The 21,628-nt window shown below is 36.9% G+C and overlaps 1 protein-coding gene across 11 annotated transcripts in view; it reads left to right on the top strand.

The window, feature by feature from the left end:
• Positions 1-21,628, top strand: part of BNC2 (basonuclin zinc finger protein 2) — a 440,387-nt gene that overhangs the window by 153,215 nt on the left and 265,544 nt on the right. Inside the window, exon 1 of one of the 11 annotated variants that reach the window (XM_086685366.1) lies at positions 12-11,683. The exons of 9 other annotated variants lie outside the window; for them this stretch is intronic. In XM_086685366.1, the coding sequence (XP_086541492.1) occupies positions 11,681-11,683 (3 nt within the window). In that variant the 5' untranslated portion in view covers positions 12-11,680. Of the gene's footprint in view, positions 1-11; positions 11,684-21,628 lie in introns of those variants that run through there. One more of the 11 variants, XM_086685364.1, reaches the window with a different exon arrangement.

Here is a 21,628-nt window from a genome sequence, read left to right as displayed (position 1 = left end):
AATGTTATAGTTGATCAATCAACATGAATGTAATAAATTATATTTTACCTAGAATTTTTGTTTTAGTTTTTTGCCATTTTTTGATATGTTTTAGATTTTCTTATGATTTTATTAAGTAGGCTCTTTGCCCAATGTGGGGCTTGAACTCATGACCCTGAGATTGAGTGTCATATGCTCTAATCCACTGAGCCAGTGAGGTGCCCCTATTTTTGTCATTTTGCAATTGAGAGGTCTTAATTTTTTCTAAAACTGACATGTTTAATGAAGAAACAGTAAGTTTAGTCTTAGATCATACCAAGATGTTTCAAAGAAAATAATGTGAACATTTATATATGCATGCTGTCACATAGGATCATCTCTTTAAGAAGTACCATAAGAGATGGGTTTCAAAAGAAGTATAAAAGGGGTGGGGAGCGCTATATTAATAATTGAGTTACAGGTGTCTGCTGCTAATTACTAAAATTTCAAACATGGTATTAAGGAAAAATACTTTCCATAAGGAATATATCATATTGTTGTTCAGGTATGAGGCTTAAGACTATACTTATGGAGCTCATACTTATGGTATTTTCTCTTTTCCGATTTCAACTGGGAGTTGAGGAACGCAGTATGATCATTACAGTTTTGTGAACTGTTTACCTAAAGTTGTTCAAGTTGTTAAAAATCAAGAGAATTTGGGGATTAAGGTCTGATTGTGAAGTAAATTTGGCATATATTCAAAAGTTACTTTTTTAAGGTGAAAATGGAAGAAAAATGCTTCTCTCTTAGGAAGGAAACAACTAACCAAAAAATAATCTTTCAAGAATGTGGACCAATGATAACACATCATTTCAAAACACTATACTAAAATTGATTTAAATTTTACTTTTTAATAAGTTGTAATATGACCTGTCATAGCCTATTTAGTACATTACTGTACAGTACATCATAGATAGCCTGTTAATATAGTTGGATGAAGTGAAAAGGTACTTTCATTCCTTTACTAAAATAGGGTACTTTTAATTTGTAAAGTCCAGTAATAAGTAGAAGTACAGTGTTGCTGTGGTTGACTGGAAATAGTGAAATAGAAAAGATTTTCTCCTTGTACTTCATTTTAGTCAAGAAAAAGAGCAAATAGAAATGCAGGGTGCCTTTGTCATAAACATCTGCTTTTAGGTAGTAATCATTTTTAAAGAAATATTCCATGACTGTGAGGGTCATTTGAACCAGCAATAATGTCTGTTTAAATATATAAATACATATTGTGACATACATGTGGTGCCTGTAAAGATGTGTATTTGCTATAATATTTATGCATCCTAAATGTTGACTTTTAAAATTTACCTTAAAGATATATTCTATTTTCATATTAGGGTTAGTTTTCACTTAAGTGCATGATCATTCTAGAAAGGAAGTACAGAAGCGTTAACATGGGAAGGAACAAAATGGATGTGTAGATCTGGGCAATAGTTTGACATGAACATCTTTTCTGGGCTGGGACACTGGTTGAAAACCAGTGTAAGTCTTTGTCAAACTATTCACTAAGATGAGATCATCAATTCTGGATTTACTTTTTAGAGCATTTTAATTATGAAAATGATTTTGCATTTATGTTTTATTGAACAACTATATTTTGAAATTCTGCATTGTTTAAGCCCATGAAATGTGTATTTTTAAATCTCTGTTCCTAGATACCCTTCTCTTTTTCTTCCCAAAACTCTACAAACTGTCTTTGGAGTAGTGTGACATTTTAAAGATCAGGAGTTGCCTAAAAGGGCATGTGGAGGTAAGGTAAATTAAACCAGTGGGGTGAGTCTGATGGGGTCTGTGGTGGACCAGAAAGCTCTTCAGCTCTAGCCAATTGTTACCAGGTGGGAATGCAGGCCTGGTGTTGTGAGATGATCCAACAACAACAATGACTACCTCCCTGCCCCCTCCCCCCCCCCCACCTTCTTAAATGAGAAGCCAGAAATCAAGATTTTTATGTGAAATCTCCTGATTTTTAAATCTTGGCAACCTTTTCAAATATTTTTTAAAGTGTGTGGTCCAAGCAAAACTCATCTGCAGGCTATATTCAGCCTACCGGTTGCCAGATAGAAACCTCTGTTTTAGATAATATTTTAATGGATGAAGATAATAGTTTCATTGCATGTGATCATTCATCTTGGGAATTCCCCGCTGGGATGAACCAAATTCTTCATTTTTTTTCTTCACAATTGAAAAAAAGTTTAGTAAATATGTTTCTGGTGCTGATAGTTTTGATGTATAGCTTTTCTCTTTATGACCCACATAAAAAGAAAAACATGTGAGCAAAACAAAAAAAAAATGGTAAAAGGATTTTAATAAAGGTAGAAAAGGTAAGAATTTTAGAATTAAAGAGAAAGAAAGGGAGATTTCTAAACTCTGAAAAGAATCCCATGATTTGTGTCAGTCATTGATGTAGATGAAAAGCTGAATTCCACTATCAAAAGCTTTTCATTTCACCTTTAAGCAGTGATTCTTGGCCCTGAATCTTTGTGGGATTGCTGTAATTTACCAGGCAATTGATTATGATGTCATGAGGAGGAGATGGACCACAAGGGGAAAACTTCCCCATACTAATTTGGGCAACGCCAATATTTTATACAGGCTTCAAGAAAACATCATTTATGTTGTATAAGATGAAGTTTTCAGTGTCTATTTAAATTTTTTGAAGGGGCTTTTTAAAAGATATAATCTATTTATAATTGAAATTCTCCAGGCAAATCAGATATCAACATTTTCAAGAGAACAGGTAATTAATTGGTTTGAAATTCAAATTGGAGGTCATCCTGTTATTGATTTTCGTGGGAACAGGAAACAAGAACATCTTGTTAAAATGATCTGCAAGTGGGGCCTAGGTGTGCCTAGGTTCTGTCTAGGGCCTTGTTGAACAGCATCACTGGACAGTATCAGACACCAATCAGAAGGGAGTCATTCCTGATGTAAACATAATAAGCTGTTGGTTTGCTTCCAAAACTGCAGAGAAGAGCTGAACTGTAGAAAAGACCAGAGATTAACAGTTTGTTTTATAATAAGTCAGGTATTTCAAATCAAGTGACTGGTGCAGCTTGTTACGAAGCATCTGTAAGTGTGTCGGAATGACGTTAGTATGCCATGTTCAAGTTCAGCATTAACACAGCTGTGACTTACCACTTTCAGAAACCTTTCAACTGGGAATTTGATAAAATATCTTTAATACAAGGGGAGGGGAGCACTGAAGTAAAGAGTGCGGTGAAGAATAAAGGATAATATACTCTTTTAGATGCTCTTAATTTTTATAAAATAACCTTTGTGCTTTCTGTTTGATAGTTGTATCATTCCATATAGGAATCTATTTTAAAGCAATTGTTTCTCTCTGCTGTGTTTATACTTTTTGAAAATGGTATAATGTGAAGGTAACATGAACTAAGTGGGTGGCAAACATTATGCCTTTCTAAACTGAAATATTTTAATTTTAGCTGTGCTACACAAGTTGGAAACTTAATGCAGCTTCTTGTGGTTCAAAGTAAAATCCCTAAAAAAAAAAAAAAAAAAAAAAAAAGAGCAAGCCTTCCATTCTAAATACCCTGAAGCTGTTAATTCAGTTATTTCCAGGTTGACATAGTTTTGTGTAGGCATGACAGTGGCACCAACTATCTACATTAAGCCTTAACATTCCACAGAACCATTTCAAGTTTATTATGAGCTTCAAAGACTGCTCGTCCCTAAGAGAATATCAAGTTCAAGCATGTCACTTTGCCATAGTCACAGTTAACTTTCTTAAATCAAAAAGTACCTTTCTTGAATCAAAAAGTCTGATTTTCAACAGGTGATCCTTGAATTAATTTCTCAGTTCACTACAGACTCATTTTTCTGACCCTCTGTTGCTGCCGTCTTGAATCTTGTCCATCCATCCTGGTAGCAATGGTTGGAAACTACCCCACAATAAAGCAGGGCTTATCACACACAGTGTGTTTAAAGTTCTGAGATGATGTCAATATTCTTTTTCAGCTTTATTTCAGGAGTTTGTCATTGATCCCATTTTACCAATTCACAGTAGGATTTTCATTGCAGTATTTAAACATGTAGCTGAGGAGGAAAAAGATGCTGATGTTTTCCTCACAGCTGGGAATTTTACACCATGGAAGGCTAGTGCTCCAGGAAAGGATATGGGCTGTTCAGCCTGATCCTCCTGGTACACTGCTTCTCAGGGAAAGGAATTCCCCATTTCCTGAATGTGAAATGCCTACCTTTTTGGAGGTTCCTGGTCTTTGGCTCCTAACTCACTTAATAAACCATCACTGTCTATACCTTGAATCTCAGAGATGGAACTTGACGGACTAGTCAGCATTGCAAAGGTCACCCTAAAGCTATTGGCAGAATACACTGCCCTTTGTTGCTCAGTGATGATAATGCTACTGTAGCAGTTAACTGGGTGCATTAGATTGAGCTACTTTTCCAGAATACCAAATTACCTATTTATTTCATTTAAACACCTGATAGAATGCCCATTCACAAGCTGTCTCAAGTGTGTTTTCAAAAGGGATCTTAACGATACTTGAAGTACCAGTGCTTTGGCCACAGGAGGGATAACGTGCAGAGTGTGTAACCGTTGTATGTTTTGCTTCAGTAAAAGTACTTCTAAATTATACTTATTTTGTAGTTTTCTTATTGCCCGAAGTGAAAACTTTTCCAACAAATTTGAAAGTCCAAGGTATTCCAAAAAGATCCCTTATGTTATTTTGTCTTTTGTTAGTATGTCAATACTTAAAATTATGTTATGAACTGACTTTTTTATTAACAAAAAAAAATAAAGCTTCATTTCCTTTCATGTTATTTTCCATAAATACAAAATGTGGAAATAACTTTAAACATACTGCAAAAGTGGGTTTCACCATATTTTTATGTATGTAAATTTACTTCTTAATTTACTTAAGTACAAAATTATATTCAGAATCGTAGAGGAATGATTGATAAATGATCACACTACTTATTTGATAGCAGGGGAACTATACTTGAAATAGTTAGCATTTTGCATTCCATTGATTTTTTTTTTGTGTGGCACCAGTATAGTCTTGATATAATTTCTAGTACATAGGTAACATCTTTGCCTCATTTCTCGTTTAAATAAAAATGAGTAAAGATCCAAGATGCTAAGGTGCTAGCAACTTTCACTAATTATTTTCACTTATGCATGTACTTTGGACCAACTGCTTTCCCAAATGATTTGCCACATACTCATCCCTCCCCTCAGCCCTCCTCCAGTTATGTTTGGTCCCAATCAGATTGGCCAAGCAGTGTAGGCATTTAGAATTAATTCCCTCTTTGGTTCAAAACAGTAAGTGAAGACTCAGAAATCCCTTTAATTTACCTTTTAGTATCTGAATACAGCAGAATCTGTCCTGCCTTTCTTTCATGCATCTGTTCAGTTTATTGAGTTAGGTAAGCAAATCTAAGGCAGAATATATTTCCTCTGTCCAAAATAATAGAATGAAATCAGTGTTCAATTAATTCAACACTCAAGGTAACTAAATGATTTAAAATAGGATAGTTAGTTGTAAGTTCAGACTCTGACCGGTATCTGGAAACAAAGTATAGTGACAGTTTTGTGTTGTAGGCCCTTTATGACTTTGGTGAAAGGACTTTCTTTTAGAGGTATGTTTATCTTAGAATAATAATCATTTCATGCTGTTCATTTTTTTTTCTAGTTGACCCATTCTCCAGACCTTTAAAAAAACTTTTTTAAGTGGATGTAAATTCCATTTTAATTAGGCCAGTGCAATCTAATACTGCAACTAGCCAGGAATGGAAGAAACATGCTGGAAGTTAATACAACCCAAATCAACCATAGCCAGATAATTCCCCTGTTCTTAGTAACAACCCCCTTCCCCACCTCCACAATTAAATGACCCTGTTGTTCTGGAGTTTCAACAAGACATTTAAGGTTCATTTAAAAAAATGATCATCCTTTACAGGATTCTTTGCTCTTGCATTTCTTTCTTTCTTTCCCTTGCCACACAGCTGTCACTGGTATAGGAGAAAGATTGGGGGGAGGGGAAGAGGAGGAAGCCCTGTTCAAATCGTGTCACGTAGCACTAATTCATCTGCTCTCATTAGAGGGAGCGAGGGACAGCAGTGATGGCCAAGAGCTGCACTCCACACATGACACGCGAACAGTTTGGGGAATAGAAAATTGCTTTCTCAGGAAGCCCAGCCAATTAAGGACTTGACCATATTGAATGTCAAGTGTTAATTTAGGTTTTTCTTCATTTTCCCAGTAGTAATGCGGGTCCTGTGATGAGCAAATACATGTCAAGTAAAAGTTGATTGCATGAAGGACCCGGGTATTATATGTCACTGACAAGTCACAAATGTACTGAAGTCTTTTAACCCCTTAGGTGAGTGAGGTGGAGGAGGGGGAAGGGGAGAATGGGATTAATGGTACCAATAATGATAAGGATAGATAGTTTACACAGGGATAGCTTGGATGGGACAGGCAGCAATGGTAATTCATGCAAAAACCAAGGATAGGACAAATCCTACTCTCCAGGCACAGAGACCCTTGAAATGCATACAGTATGATTCTTTCCCATTGAAAACATATTGCCTAGAATATATATTGTCTCCTAAGATTTTATGGAAAGGAAAAGTAGTGTACTCCATGGTCTTGACCTAAGAAATTCCTTATTAATTATCTCCTCTGAAAGAAACAAAACATTCATTAAATAACTATACTATTTTGGACATTTTAACCCATTTGCTCAACACAGCTGTAAAAAAGGGCTATTTATAATTTCAGTTTTTAATCAAATACACATTTTTAAAAAAATGGCTCTGTGTAATATGTCATACAAAAGATGCAGAACATAAGATTGAAAGAATGTTTGTTTTCTGTCATAAGTATCTCTGTTGGTGAATGTTTACCCAATAGAAACTGGTAGAAGGTCCATCATTGTCTTTCATTTCCTTTTGTGCCCAGTTGTAGAAGGGAAGAGATTCCAGTTTCTGTGAGGTAACTTCGCCTTTTTTTAAAACTAAATGTTGAGCATTGCCCATCATGTATAGCATCTCATTTCCATTCATCAGCATTTATTTACATATGAATGTCTCGAAAAAGAGAATGTCTGTTTCTGTGCAATTGTGCAAGTTGCAAATAAAAACACTCCACAGTTTAAAATACTGCTGTGTTTAGTTTAAACAATCTTAAAGTGAAACTCAAAACAGTTACAGTCCAATCATTTTTGTTCTTTATATGTAGAACCACTTTCCCCTTTCGCGTCTTTGAAGAAATGATCATAATTAAAACACTGTTTGGAAACTTACTCTCATCTGTTTATTCCCCAGTTTTAAGACACTTGCCTTTGTGTGTTGACAGTGCTTGCACCTTAAAAACTTAAGTCTAATAATGCTTTAATTTTGGCAGCAAAAGCACCAACAGAATCTTTTTCTCTACCTCAGGTTAGAAACACTCTAATGATGCTATCATTATATTAAAAGTGGGCTAAATTTACATTATGGGACAGGAAACAATTCCAAGAATTTCATGTTTAATAAAATAGGTTTTTCTTAAGAAAGGAACATTAGGGTAGGATGTAATATCAGTTAACGTCTCTCCTCCCTGTCTCAAAGCTAACCAGATAGAATAAGCTTAGCCCTCTCTTCCCTTCCTATTTTGATAAGCTCTATGGAACTCTGGTGGCAAGGCGAGAATACTGTTTAATTACAATCCAATTGTCAGCAGCTTCTCTTCCGCTGGGTGTGCTGAGAGACTTAAGTAAGTTTCCGTAAAGTAAATTCTGATGATGGCAGCTCTGGTTGCTGATTCAAGTTATTCCTTCTCTTCTGTGTCACTTTTGACGGATGGTACCTAATGCAATCAACCACAGGCCAAGAAAGCCTTTTTTTTTTTTTTTTTTTTTTTTTTTGGTTGTGTTCGTAACTGGACCAGGAATTCCCCTCCTCCCTTGATCTCTGCTTCAGATGCTTGCTCCTTCCTGCCTCCCCCCACTGCAGTACTTCAGCCCAGATAGGAAAGTGAAGAGAACTGCGGTACTACCCAGGACAGACTTTTCCCTAAACCTCCTTTTCCCAGTGGTGAAGCTGAAGCTGCCTCCCTTTGCGTGCGTTTTTGATAAATTTAAGAAGTCAAATCGCTGACACAGATAGATAATCCAAGTGTATAGGGTGAAGAGTTATAAATTAACACATTATTCCCTCTTAATGTGAAATACTTGAGAATGCATTTTCTCAGTCCCCTGACATCTACCCAGTGAGGGCTCGCATTGTACTTTTCAAGTGGCATTGATTTGTTAAAGCGCTGAATTAGCATCTCTGGCCAGCTGCTTGATCCACTGTGCTGTTGTGGGGCTCCAGTTCCTCCTCTCTCCCCCAGCCATCCCCTTTTTTCCTTCAGGCTCCCTCTTCTTTTCTCTCCCTTTCCCTGCTTCTTTCCACTTCACTCCTCCCAGCTCATTCCTCCACTCTTTTTCTCTCACCCCCTTTTTTCTTGTTGCTTGCTTTTCTTTCAGTTGGATTTCATCCACACCATCTCCTTTTTCTTCATTCCCTCCTCGATCCACACATCTCCTTTTCTTATCTCTTGCCTCTGAGGTGTGCCTTAACTCAGGGTTAGCCTGTTAACTGCCTGGGTGTGGGGTAGTGGTAGTTGATTTAGCCAATCCAATGGCTCCAAGTGGACTCTTTTTGAAAGGAATAAATGAACTTGTGTTTGTGCTCCTTGTAATAGAAGTCAGTGAGAAAAATCTCACCTATTTTGCTTTCTAGAAATTAAAAGGTAGCTTACAAAACTTTTAAACTTGTATTTTTAAATGCCATTGCACATGGTAAGGTTTTCTTTTGGTTAGGAGGAAATGAAGGTCACCAATGGTTATCACAGATTTGATCATCTCAAATGTACCCACAAAATAAGTTAATATTTCTATAAAACTTGAATTTTTGCAACTTTTTGCATTTCAGTGAACTGATAGGACTTTATTTTCTAGCAAGTTCTATGCTGTTGATATTTCATATAAAATATTTTCATTGTGGTATTTGTTCCATGCTGTGGTTTCTGCATTATGATGCATCACTGTATCAGTGGAGCAGTGACTACATTATAAAATTGCTTGACAATTTGTTGAGAAATAGAATGACATGGATTATCGCTTTTTTGAGTGATGTATCTCAAAATTCCAGAGGTCTTCAGAGGAAATGCATCACAATCGAGAGGATTTAACATGCCTCTTGTATATTCACAGACCTTCACTCTTTTCTTTCTCTGAATGTTTATACTAGATACTTTGGGATCACTGTATTGATCAATTTGATACCATCAAAAAAGTGTATCTGTCTGGATTTAAAGAGAAATTATCCTTTATAATTTTAATCTCATATCTTGACTTAGTGCTGTCTTCAACTTTACTAGGTTTCCCAATAAAACATCAGAATTGGAATATGAATATATGTTGATGTCAGGTAACTTGAAAAAAATGATGTATTTATTGCTGTTTTAATACAGATTAAAGTGAGTTTATTTCAGCACTTACATTTTGAAATGGAAACATTTAATATAGGATTTGATAATCTTTGATAAGCTTCTCTGTTGGGTTGATCTCCCACCCTCGGTCCCCCAAGTCAAATATAATTCCTCTTTTTTTTTTTTTTAATCAATTGCTGTCCTCCTGTCTAGAATTAGCATGGCTTGGGTAAGGTGAAGGGATTAGAATGACTTTTCAAGGCCTGATAATGTCTGTTTAAAGGAAAGAAAAAGAAGAAAATTCTTTTAACTAGGGCTTAAAACTAATTCCAACTACTAAGGAGACAAAAATTACTCTAAAGAAGACAGTTTGGTTTTATTTTACATGTGCATGTTAACTTGCTTAGAGATGATCATTTTGTATTTTAGATTATTCTCTTCCATGAAATAAGATGTTCTTCAGTTGTTACTGAGGAGAGCACATGGCCTTACTCAAGGAGATTAAAACTGGAACACCTTCTGCCTTTTGTAGGGATAATTCGCAGCTCACCTGGCTGTAGTTCAAGGTCAAGGGCAAGCAGGAGAGCTCTTTACAACTGCCTGGGACTATAGCAGAGAGGAGGAATAATAAAGACAAAACAATAGGGCAAGGTTGAAAGTGAAAGTGCCCCATATGAAAATAGTTAATGATCAGAAAAGTAAAAAAAAAAAAAAAAAATCTGGAAGGCATACTTTAATAGTGGAAGAAAAGTTGAGGATGAAGAAAAAGGTTTTGGGGGGCAAAATGGTGGTATCTGATAACTTACAAAATTAGTAAAGATACTGTTGTGATTGGTTGTAAAGGGCCAAATTGGCGTCAGAACAGAGTTAAAAAATAATGAAAACATTTAAAAACTTTTAATACTTACATTTTTCGTCTGATTATCATCTATTTTTCTTTGATTTGTCAATTATGCTCCCTGGAAGGCAGAAATCTCTGCACCAGTAATAAATCAATGAACCTAGAGTTATTTTTTTTTAAATCTAATTCGTTACTTGCTTTGTGATAGTACTTTAGCTCCGTGAAATGGTTAAGTGTGGATGTTTTAGAATTCAACACCTTTGAGTTTTTCTCTAAAATTCTCAGGAGAAATCAGACTTATTTCTGTTTTTGTATTTTGTAAATCTAAATTAAATGTCACTTAAATGCGAAAGAACTGGCGGCTTTGATAAGTAGTCCCAAAAGCAAACCATTTTGTCAGTAATCATAATCTAATTATGAATGCAAATGCAAAGTTTGTTTTTTAAAAAGTCCTGAGCAAACAAAGGAAACAGAAAAGCAGACCACTCTGGGACACAGGGAAAAAGCATCCCCACACTTAAACCTATGACTTTCAATAGTAGCAGTAATAATAAGAACTCTTGGCATCCTCCCAAGTCCTGTTGAGAGGGAGCAGCAAATGGCCTGCGCAGTGTGTGGCTCTGCAGAAGTTCCAGAGTGACACATGCATCACAAGCCGGTCACAATGCGAAGGGTCAAGGGTCATGTTCAAGAGCAGGGTGTTGCTGGATGAGGCTGAGGAAGCAGAGGTGGCCCCTCTGTGCTCACTGTGTGGGTCTGTGTACTCCTTTCCCGTCAAAGCTGGCTCAGCACGGCCAAAAAAGCGGTTCCTTGGCAGGGTTTAATGGCAGGATGATGTAGTCTGTTGTGACTAGTGCATTCCTTTCAGGTTAAACTAGGGAAATGGCATTGTGTTAAAATTCCAAGTCGCATGAATGTTTTATTGCCACAGTGCATTTAGCCCTCTAGGGGAGTGTGTGTGGCGGCGGGTGGGGGTGACTTAGAGACTCAGGAACTATCAGAAGAACACTTCCCTTGGAAAATTTTACCCACCAGCATGAAGCTGATTTGCTGTGATGGTCACTTAGAAGGGTTTCGCTTTTTCCTAAACTGTGGCTGTTTAAAGTCTTGCAGTCTGGACAATTAACAGCTGAAGAAAATATGACAAGACACACGCAAAGAGGTTGGGAGATAGAGAGGAGGAATGCGCCAGAAAGGAGCTGAGCTGCCTTCTTGTGTAAACTACCCGAGCAAGAGCCCCCTCCCCCGGCCTTGGTCCCTGTCTCCCCCCTCCCCGTCCCCCCCCACCCCCGCCCCCCCTTCCCCAGGCTGTGTTTTGCTGTCTGCCTGAAGGCCAAGAGTGATCTGTTAACCTTGCACCACTGACTGGGAGGCCACTGCAGCTCATGGTACTGTATGTTACCATTACTACTCCCTCATTCCTTTCACTGGCTAGTCTGGTTTCTTTTTTTTCTTTTTTTTTCTTTTTTTTATTAACCATTTCTTTGTAATAACGGTTTATATTTGTTAGAGGGAAACAATTTCAGAATGCAGAAGGTCCAGTTTAAACAAAACAAACTTCAGTATGGTGCTTGTTTTTTTCCCCCTTGGTATTTAGAAGGGGTAAACTGAACCATTCTAATTCATTTGCAGCCAGAGGTTTCCAGTGTGATTTAAAATCAGGAATTCTGGAAATAGGGCAGTTTAAAAGATGCAAGTCATCTGGGCTGTGAGTCTTGTAAAGGGACTTTGTTGTGAAACCACGTGAGCCATCTTCAGGGTTTTAGGACATTTTCAGGCTTTCCAGTTGTATCACATTTATCCACTTTGCAGATTTGCCCCCACCCCAGTCCCTCTCCAGGGGACACTCTAGCCTTCTCATTCGCTGTTCCAGTTGTTTTAGGCTTACAGTTAGCTGAGGGTGTGTATGATTTGACTTTGGTTGTAATTGTGCATGTTACATGTAACTCTCAGGATTGCTTCACGATTTATCTGACTCCAGTTAATTTACAACAGATTAAAGTGTGGATGTGTGAAACAGCCTTCTGACTTTACATTGTGACTTTATAAAATATTCATGTGCCTGATTTTTTTCCCAGTGAATAGGAGAAATACGGATTTTCTTGGGCTTACCTAAGTAAAGATACCATAATAGTTTGAATTTTAATTTTGAATTGCCTTTTAGTTTCTCTTTACTTTCAAACCTTAATACTTTTTTGCTTGCATGTTCTTGTGATGTGTCATTTTTCTTCCTCTTAATAATGCATACATATATAGAGTTGTGTATGTGTTTGCCCGTATGCCCACAGACCTTCTGATCACTGTCCGATACAAGGAAAAACTTGTAGAGTTGTTAAACTAAGGTAGTTTTCTCTTGATAAATAAGTTATTTTTTAAAATGTTATGTAATAGAAATTTATATATTTTTATATATTTCTGTGAAGTGGTTTATATACTTCTGTCAGGTGATGATTTTGTCCAGATAGACCTCCGAGTTTAATCGGATTAATGCTATCTGTATAATGGTTTGTTCTTTACAAACAGATACATTCATTGTCTATGGGAGGTCTTAAACCAATAAACAGTTAACTCTATAGTAAGAATCAAGATTTATGTATGGATGCGGCACTTCAAAATTTAGATGAATTGATTAGATACTTTACGTAACATCCTAAAGAATACTCCAAACTAAGAATTCTTTCTTTTTACTCTGTTGGATGTAAGTGATGTAAGTGATGTTGGGAGTTTTCTTCTGGTGATTTTTGTTTTTAGTTGCAGATTTTATAGTGCACTTTTCAGAAGAATATTAAACTTACTTTGTGTTGGAGTTTTCTTCCCTGTTACAGCCAGTTTCAAAATTAATTCTTTATCCTAAATAGTAGTAGGAAAACTCTTTAACAGTGCCAAACTTGGGGGAAAAAAATCTATCATGTACATTTAGATTGTCTAAAAATATGTATGTTATCTTGATCATGGAAGCAGTTTTTTATTATAAAAAGGATGTTGTGGTTATTTCAACCTTTTCCAATTTGATTTATTAAAAATTTTCCTTCATAATCCAAGAGGAAAAAAGAATTACTCCTATATCATATCTAATAAGAAAATTAAAGTTGATTTAAGATTTTTAATATCAGTACTTGTTCTCTCAGCATTTTCCTGGCCCCATTGTATCTGACATGAGTGTTTGGTATTGCAGAACTCGGGAGTAAGATTAAAAGATGGGACCTGACTTCAGAGTCTAATGTTGCCACTTAACTAGTCTTGTGACCTTGGATAAGTCACTGTAATTCTAGTCTTTATTTTCTTCAATTTTGAAATGGGGAAAAGAACAATTAGCTTGAGGATTTGTCAGGAAGATGAAATGAGATAACACATGGGAAGCTTTGGGACCCAGTAGCTATTGAGTAAACTATATATCCCTTTCTTTCAGCTTGCCCTTGGGAAGCTTGAATTTGGGAGAACAATGAGGTAAATTTAAATGAAATGTTTTAATATCTTCAGTTAAAGGAAGGGAGGGTAGGCATTGGCAGACACTTTTTTTCTTTTCTTTTTTTCCCTTTTTCGATTTTTTTCCCTTTTTTTTTTTTTTTTGTTTTTGTTTTGTTTTCTTAGAATCCTCTTGTGTCATCCATTAGTTTTGCATTTTTGTCACTCTGCACAGTTCTCACCAGGTTGGCCTTTGTGGATGTCAGTACATTGCTGTTATTTCTGTGATACCAGTTATGGTTAGCTCTAGACTGGAGGCAAAGTTGGGAAATTCTGCTGAGTTCTGTGGACATCTGTATCATCACTTCTAATCATGTGCCTGAATGGAAGCTTCCTGCCTTATTATACTCATTATCATTATCATTTGGTAGTAGAGCTTGAAGCTTGATTGTGTAGATAAGACCCCCACCTCTGTCCCTGGCTTTGTGAATATTCACTTGTATTCATGGAATTAGGGTCATACTAAAGCTGGTAGTGTTTACACCTCTCAGAATCAAACAAAATAGTAGCAAGCAACATACATGTACATCTGCACAATATTTTATCTTCATTTATAGTCTTGCATAGGGCTTGAGAACTATTGAGCAAAATGTGCTGCTTTTAGTGCTTTTTAATCCTGTATTATGTTTTATCAGAAGTAGTTGTGTTCTCCTGTGTGGTACTTCAATATTGTTATAGATGACCTTTGATTAACATTGTTATTTTGCTTAACATCTAGTTTATTTTAGCCAATCCTAGTTTGAACATACTGCATCTTCAGATCTAAAATAAATATTTGGCTTAGCATTTATTTTCATCTGTTACTAACAGTAAAAGAATGAGGATTAAAAACTAACAACTTCATAGCTACCTCTTAGCTCAGCTGGTGTGCTAGACATGGTACCCATGTTATCTTATTCAATTATTAAAAAGCATTCAGGGCAGGTACAATTATTTTTTTTTACAGATGAGGAAATAAAGTTCCAAAATCTGTAACCAGAAAAGTTTACCCCAAAGTCTTTGCTTTTTCCTCTGTCTTAATTTTTAATCCATCTGTAACTTAAGGCAGCTATTAAAAAAGAAAGAAGAAAAACAGTAGTTGTACAATCTTCTGGGGATTTTCTTCTTTCAAATTAAATTTTATAAGGAAGTCAATATGTAGAACTGACAAAAATCAGAGGTGCTTTAAATGGAAGGGGTACAGCTACAGAGTCCTATGTTTTAGGCCTCTACCAGAGATCCATTGACTACCTGATCAGAAAACCAAAGCCTAGTACTCCCACACTTCCAAAAACGAAGGCACAGCAAAACCTTAGTTTCCCCATCTGGGAGTTAAGGGTTTTTGTTATTCTGAGTTTGGAGGTGCAGTTATGGGGAATTCATAGGAAAAGCCAATATCTGCATAATTTTATTATATTGTTTTTTTTTTTTTTTTTGAGAGAGAGAGAGAGTGCGTGAGCACAAGACAGGGAGGGGCAGAGAGGAGAGACAGAATCTCAAGCAGATTCAACACCATCAGAACAGAGACAAATGTCAGGCTCGAACCCATGAACTGTGAGATCATGACCTGAGCCTAGATCAAGAGTCAGACCTTAACCGACTGAACCACCCAGGCACCCCTGTCTCTGCATAATTTTAAATTTTTTTTAATGTTTGTTTATTTTTGAGAGAGAGAGAGACAGAGTGCGAGTGGGGAAAGGGCAGGGAGAGAGGGAGACACAGAATCCAAAACAGGCTCCAGCTCTGAGCTGTCAACATAGAGACAGAAGCGGGGCTCGAACTCAAGAGCTGTGAGATCATGACCTGAGCTGAAGTTGGACGCTTAACTGGCTGAGCCACCCAGGCGCTCCTATGCATAATTTTATTTTTATTTTTATTTTTTAAAAAAATTTTTTAACGTTTATTTATTTTTGAGACAGAGACAGAGCATGAACAGGGGAGGGTCAGAGAGAGAGGGAGACACAGAATCCGAAACAGGCCCTGGGCTCTGAGCTGTCAGCACAGAGCCCGACGCGGGGCTCCAACTCACAGACTGTGAGATCATGACCCGAGCTGAAGTTGGACGCTCAACTGACTAAGCCACCCAGGTGCCCCTATGCATAATTTAATTTTTTTTTTATTTAAATTTTTTTTTTCAACGTTTATTTATTTTTGGGACAGAGAGAGACAGAGCATGAACGGGGGAGGGGCAGAGAGAGAGGGAGACACAGAATCGGAAACAGGCTCCAGGCTCTGAGCCATCAGCCCAGAGCCTGACGCGGGGCTCGAACTCACGGACCGCGAGATCGTGACCTGGCTGAAGTCGGACGCTTAACCGACTGCGCCACCCAGGCGCCCCGCCCCTATGCATAATTTTAAAAGAGAATATATCTAAGAGAAAAATAGTCTAAGTTAAATGCCAATGTAAAAAAAAAATTAGTTATGTCATTGTACAGCTTTTCACATATTAATTTTCAGGGCATAGATTTTGTTTAATCCATAGCAATGAAGTAATTTTACTGTGGGAAAAGTCATAAAAGACCAAGTCACAGTTTTCTGTCTAACTGGAGTCTGTGTCTACAAATATATCCATACTCTACTTCAGCATGAAAGTTTTTGTGCTTTATATTTGCTATCTGCAAAGGTATATACGTACATATGTGTAAGTGTAAAGATGATGAATATGGATAGATTTAACTGAGAAAATAATGTAGAAAACACTATTTAAAATAAACTGCTTGTAAAACAAATTAATTGACATGGTAATTTTGTAATATCTTTATAAACCAGGAATTTCAAGTTTTCTAACTTGTTAAATTTATACTGGGATTTTATATAGTACTTCATTAGAAATGTAATTTCTGTTTCATTAGCTAGTGTGGTGGGAAGAGTCTAGACTTTTGAGGCAGATTTATCTGCATTTCAGTTTATCTCTTTTTTATGTGACTTTGGAAAAGTTTTGTAACCTCTCTGAACCTCAGTTACTTCACTTATAAAGTGGGACTTAGAAATCATGCCTGTAAAGTCTGGCACAGAGAGAGTGAGCTGTTTTGGTTGTTATTAGCAATTTCTCCTTCCGTTATTCTTGTGGTTAGTTTTCAAGCCTTATGCGGTGTTGACTTAGCATCTCATTATCAGTGGTGGTACTCGGTTCTTAATATTTGTATCATGTACATACTTGGCCTTTTCATTGCTGGTTTAAAAAATACTTTTGTTGAGGAAAATGAAGATGGAGACAGATCTCTCCTTTCTTACTCTTCACTGAGAATCAGCCACTGAGCAGCATAATTCTAAAATCTTATGTGGCTTTTGGGTACTTTATGAACCTTTTTATGGTAACCCAAGTAAGACACTGATTGAATTAATACATTTCCATTCAGAGGACTATTCTGTTAACCTCTCTTCTTCCTAACCCATGCATGCTTTTGCAGGGGACTTTTTCCATCCTAACTGAGGTTGCTATATATAGTGGGAATGCCAGTGCCTAGATATGCAGGCTATTGGTAAGCCTAAGAGCCTTTTTGCCTTTAAAACAAAGAAAAAAGAACAATTAAAACAGCAAGAACAAAACTAGAAGCCTGCCCAAACCAAAAAATACAAAAAAAAAAAAAAAAAACCCAAAAAAACACAACCCTTTATTTTCTGAAAAGCTTAGTGCTTTTTAAATGCAGAATCTAAACTCTGCACCTTGATTTTAATTTATAATAGTTTAAACTTTTTTTATAGTGTTTGTAGAAAGGATATACTCATTTTCTACAGATCTGATTAAGTAAACTGCAGAAAGTAAAAATAAAAACTTTCTGAAAAGCTGCCACCAAGGAACCATTTCATTAACATCTTTTTAGTCATATTTTCATTTGCAAAGGAAGGATAGGTGTCAATAGCATAAAAGGATTATGGATACATGACTTGCATTTTAAATTTTACTCAGCCCTATCATAGATACCTTTTTATGTCTGTAAATATAGATGTCCATCATAATTTTTAATGGATTCCTAGTAAATCATTGTACCATAATTTATTTAATGGACTCTTGGTTTGTGGACATTGAGATTGTTAGCAGCTCTTTTCTTTTAAAAGGAGTGTTGCTTCAATATGCACACTCTTGTTTGCACTTGTATTCTTACTTCCTAAAGATGAATTCTTAAAAGTGGTGTTGCTGGGGAAAGAGGTATAATTTTGCAGTTTAAAACAAAATTTGGTAAACCTTTTCTATAAAGGAGTAAAGACTAAATATTTTAGGCAGCCATGTGGTTTTTCTATCAACTATTCAATTCTGTCTTTGTAGCCACAGTCATATAGGCTGTATAAAGGCATAGGTGTAACTATATTTCAATAAAACTTTACTTACAAAAGTAGATCACAGGGTAGCAGTTGGCCCACAGGCTGTAGTTGTCTACTCCTGGCCTGAAACAGAGGAGACACTGATGGGAGATGGAAATTTATCTCCGGTTGGCTATATGCTTCTCTCATAATATCTTAGAAATGTGTTCCTATCTCAGGGCAGTGTAATGGGTTGAGTACTTTCTTTCCAGGTATATGGCAATCAATACATGTTTTAAAGATCTTATTAAAGGAGGTTTTCATAACTGCTTCTACTTCAAAGCCTAGTAAATTTTAAACTAAGAGGCTTTATATGCCAGTATTTATTTTTATCATTCTTACGTTAGATTTCAGGATATGTTGACAACTTACGGGGCAGAGAAACATCTCTTACATTTATATTGTAGAGAAAGTGTTGTACATTTTCTCATCTCTAGAAGATTGCTTTGATGGAGTCAGGTTTTAGAGGTATCCTCAAGTAAGCTGGAAGGAGAGTCCAGCAAGAGAAGTTATTATTTCCATGGAAACATGCCACAAATCAACAGGGTGACATTGCATTAGTTACTGAATCTTTACAGGCCAAATTATACTCAGAAGAATGCTCTGTGCATAAATAGTAACCTCCTTGCATCTTGAATTTCTATAAAATAGGAATTATTGGCCCTTAACTGCCTTGAGGGTGTTTGTTGAAGATCTGGTGGAATAAAAGTACAGTTAAAATCACTGTATTTGTAGCATTGGCTTACTGGTGCCACTATGAATTTTAAGAGATTTATTTATTATTTATTTTGCATGTATTTGTTGACTATCTGCTGTGTGTGTGAAGCAGTGTGGTAGGCGCTATGGGGGAATACAAAGAGAAATAAGTTTGTTCCTGCCCTTAAGGAAAGAAAAACATATATTTACAGTCCAAAGTTGTGTAGTGCTGAGATCCCTAAAGGATGGTAGAACACTGGGGGAGGAGGTCTCTCCTGCCTGGGGGTATCAGAAAACTTCCTAGAAGGAGTGGCATTGGAAAATAGGAAGATTTCAAAAGTATAATGCAAGACAAGGTATTCTAAAAAGAGCAGCATGAAAACTATGTCACATTAGGAAAGTCCAAATCAGTATGCAAGAGACATCCAGTAGTCTAATTAGACTGTGTATTAAGTATTTGCCATGAAGGAGGAAGAAAAGATAAAGCTGGAAAGGCAGGGTAGAAAGAGCTAGGTTTCAGAGGGCCCGGAAGAAACTTTAATTGGTAATTTGTGGGGAAATCTAAACATCATCTAGGAGAATATGTTTGACAGTTGGAGTGGTGATACATGGCACTGGTTGATGAGTGTGAAATGATAAAGGTGGTATTATCACTTTAAGGGTTATGGCAAAGGTCTTAGCATGTACTTGTTAGAAATGATCTGGAAGGAGAGAGATCTGTGTGTGTGTGGTGGGGGGAGGCAGCTGAAGAGCTTGAAAAGGAAGAATGGATAGGCTTTCAGTAAGCCCATTTATTGGATTTGGGAAATAAGGCTTTTAATCATGATCTGTGGTTCTGAGTCTCTGTTGATAGGATTATGATGATAACATTGCCAAAGACAGAAGTTAGGGGAGAGCTGTAGTAGACAGCTGTAGAGACAGGATTGCAAAGAACCTGTTTGCTTTGCTTGTTTGGCTCCAGGTGTTAACGGGACACTTGGAAATTTCTAGTGGGAGCTTGAAGGTGCAGGACTAAAATTCACATGAGAGGTAAGGAATGGGAAGGGATTTGGGAGCAATTCTCATTCACGTGGCCCATGAAACCTGGGAAGAGCATCACATCACCAAAAGGGAAGCCTGTAAAGAGAAAATGGTGTGTTATAGCATTACTTATCATTAGGTAACTTGGTGACATAAATAGCTCTTTGTGTGAGGCTACTAACACCAGAAACAAACAGAAAAGAAAATTATGTGTTTTATCATTTATAAAGCATTCTGTTGTCTACTAAGCTGCTTCTTTTAGCCTCTAAAGCCACTAGATTTTAGCAGTAAAAAATATTTGAAAAATTACTTTGTAAGATTCCCCAAGGAAAATCTAAGAAACTCTCTTTTACTTTCTCTTCTCACCACTTGCTGAGACACCCCCCCCCCCCCCCAAGTAACAAAGCAATGCCCCTGATAGGAGGGATTTATATTCACTTTTTAGCTGTCTGGTGCCGAGTATAGCACAGCATTTCATCTCCCCTAGATCTCACCCCAGTTAGGATCAGTGGACTTGGGATGGGGTGTAGGGGCTGTGGTTAGTGGGAGGGTGGACACTCTGTAGAAATCAACTTTGTACATTTTTGGGCATTTTCTCTTTTTGGGCTGAGGTCCTCAGCAGGCTTGGAGGGGTATTGTGCAATACACAGTATGACTTATGTTTGAATTGGGAAAGTTTTTACTGTATGGAACAGCAAGACTCAATATGCCTTCCCGTTCCTTTCTTATCATTACCTGTGTTCAAACTTTGCATGCAAAGAAAACCACGTTGATTCATTGATCTTTGGCATGCTGCATTATGCACTTTGGCAGCCTGGTAAAGGCTCCCCTGGCTCTCCTGTTTACAGTAGTCGGAATTCCTCTGGTCTGTTGATACAATTTGTGGCCTCCTTCAGCCTCACTCTTCATAGTGAGTCTGACTCCTGTCAAACGGGGCAAGGGACTAGTCCAGAGAAATCTGTATCTCTAGATAACCACTGTGCATTAAATCTAGTTTAAGTGCTTTGTATTTTACCTCTTAAGCCATGTATGGCTACTAAAAAAAATTTTTTTTAACCATATAGGTTTAATGGAGATGATTTACTGGGTAACTTAAGACATTGAGTTTTTTTGGGGGGTAATATTTGTTTTCTCACTGTGGCACATAACACAGTCTTGTATCTTATTTCCTCCCTCAGACTCCTTTTTCTGCTTTCTCACATACATTTTTTTTTCTTTAATATTGTTAAACTTAGGGAGAAAAGAAGCCCTTTTGATTTGTACCATTTTGTGCCTCTAATGAAGTAAGATCAAGTAAAATACACCTATTTTCTTCAAAAGTAAACTCCTTTCTAAAAAAAAAAAAAAAACAATGCCCCCCACTTAAAAAATTCAGTGGCTTCCTGATCATTACGCAAAATAGCCTCTTTCCCCTCATTAGAGATAGTTACGTAGTTACATTTATCCTCATTCTTGATCACTGTGGAAAACCAGGGAGGGAAACTGAGTGAGTAGAACAAACCCAGTGGCTGAGTTCAAGGTTACCTGGATCATTTTAAAGTGCTTTCAGTTTAAATGCTAAAGTTAATGTTTATCCCCAAATCATCCTCTTCTGATGTTTGCAGCATCTGTGGAGTCGGACAGACCACTGCTCCAATGGCTAACTCATTTTGGCTTTCTTACTTAAGAGCCCCCTTTAGAGTAAGATTTTGGGACACCCTGGAACTTATGCCCTGATGCTTTCTTCTTCTTCCTTCTCTTCTCTTCCTTACTTTTTAAAAGAGGCGTATGTTTTCTTTTTTTCTAAACATTTATTAAAACAATTTTTTTCTTCATGTTTATTTTTGAGAGAGTGAGCGCGAGCACGTGGGGGAGGGACAGAGAAGGGGAGA

Source organism: Puma concolor, chromosome D4 (assembly GCF_028749965.1).
Source record: "Puma concolor isolate L17-30 chromosome D4, mPumCon1.1.hap2, whole genome shotgun sequence".
Lineage (NCBI taxonomy): Eukaryota > Metazoa > Chordata > Mammalia > Carnivora > Felidae > Puma > Puma concolor.
The sequence above is the reverse complement of the archived record's forward strand: the minus strand, read 5'-3'. Positions and strand labels throughout refer to the sequence as shown.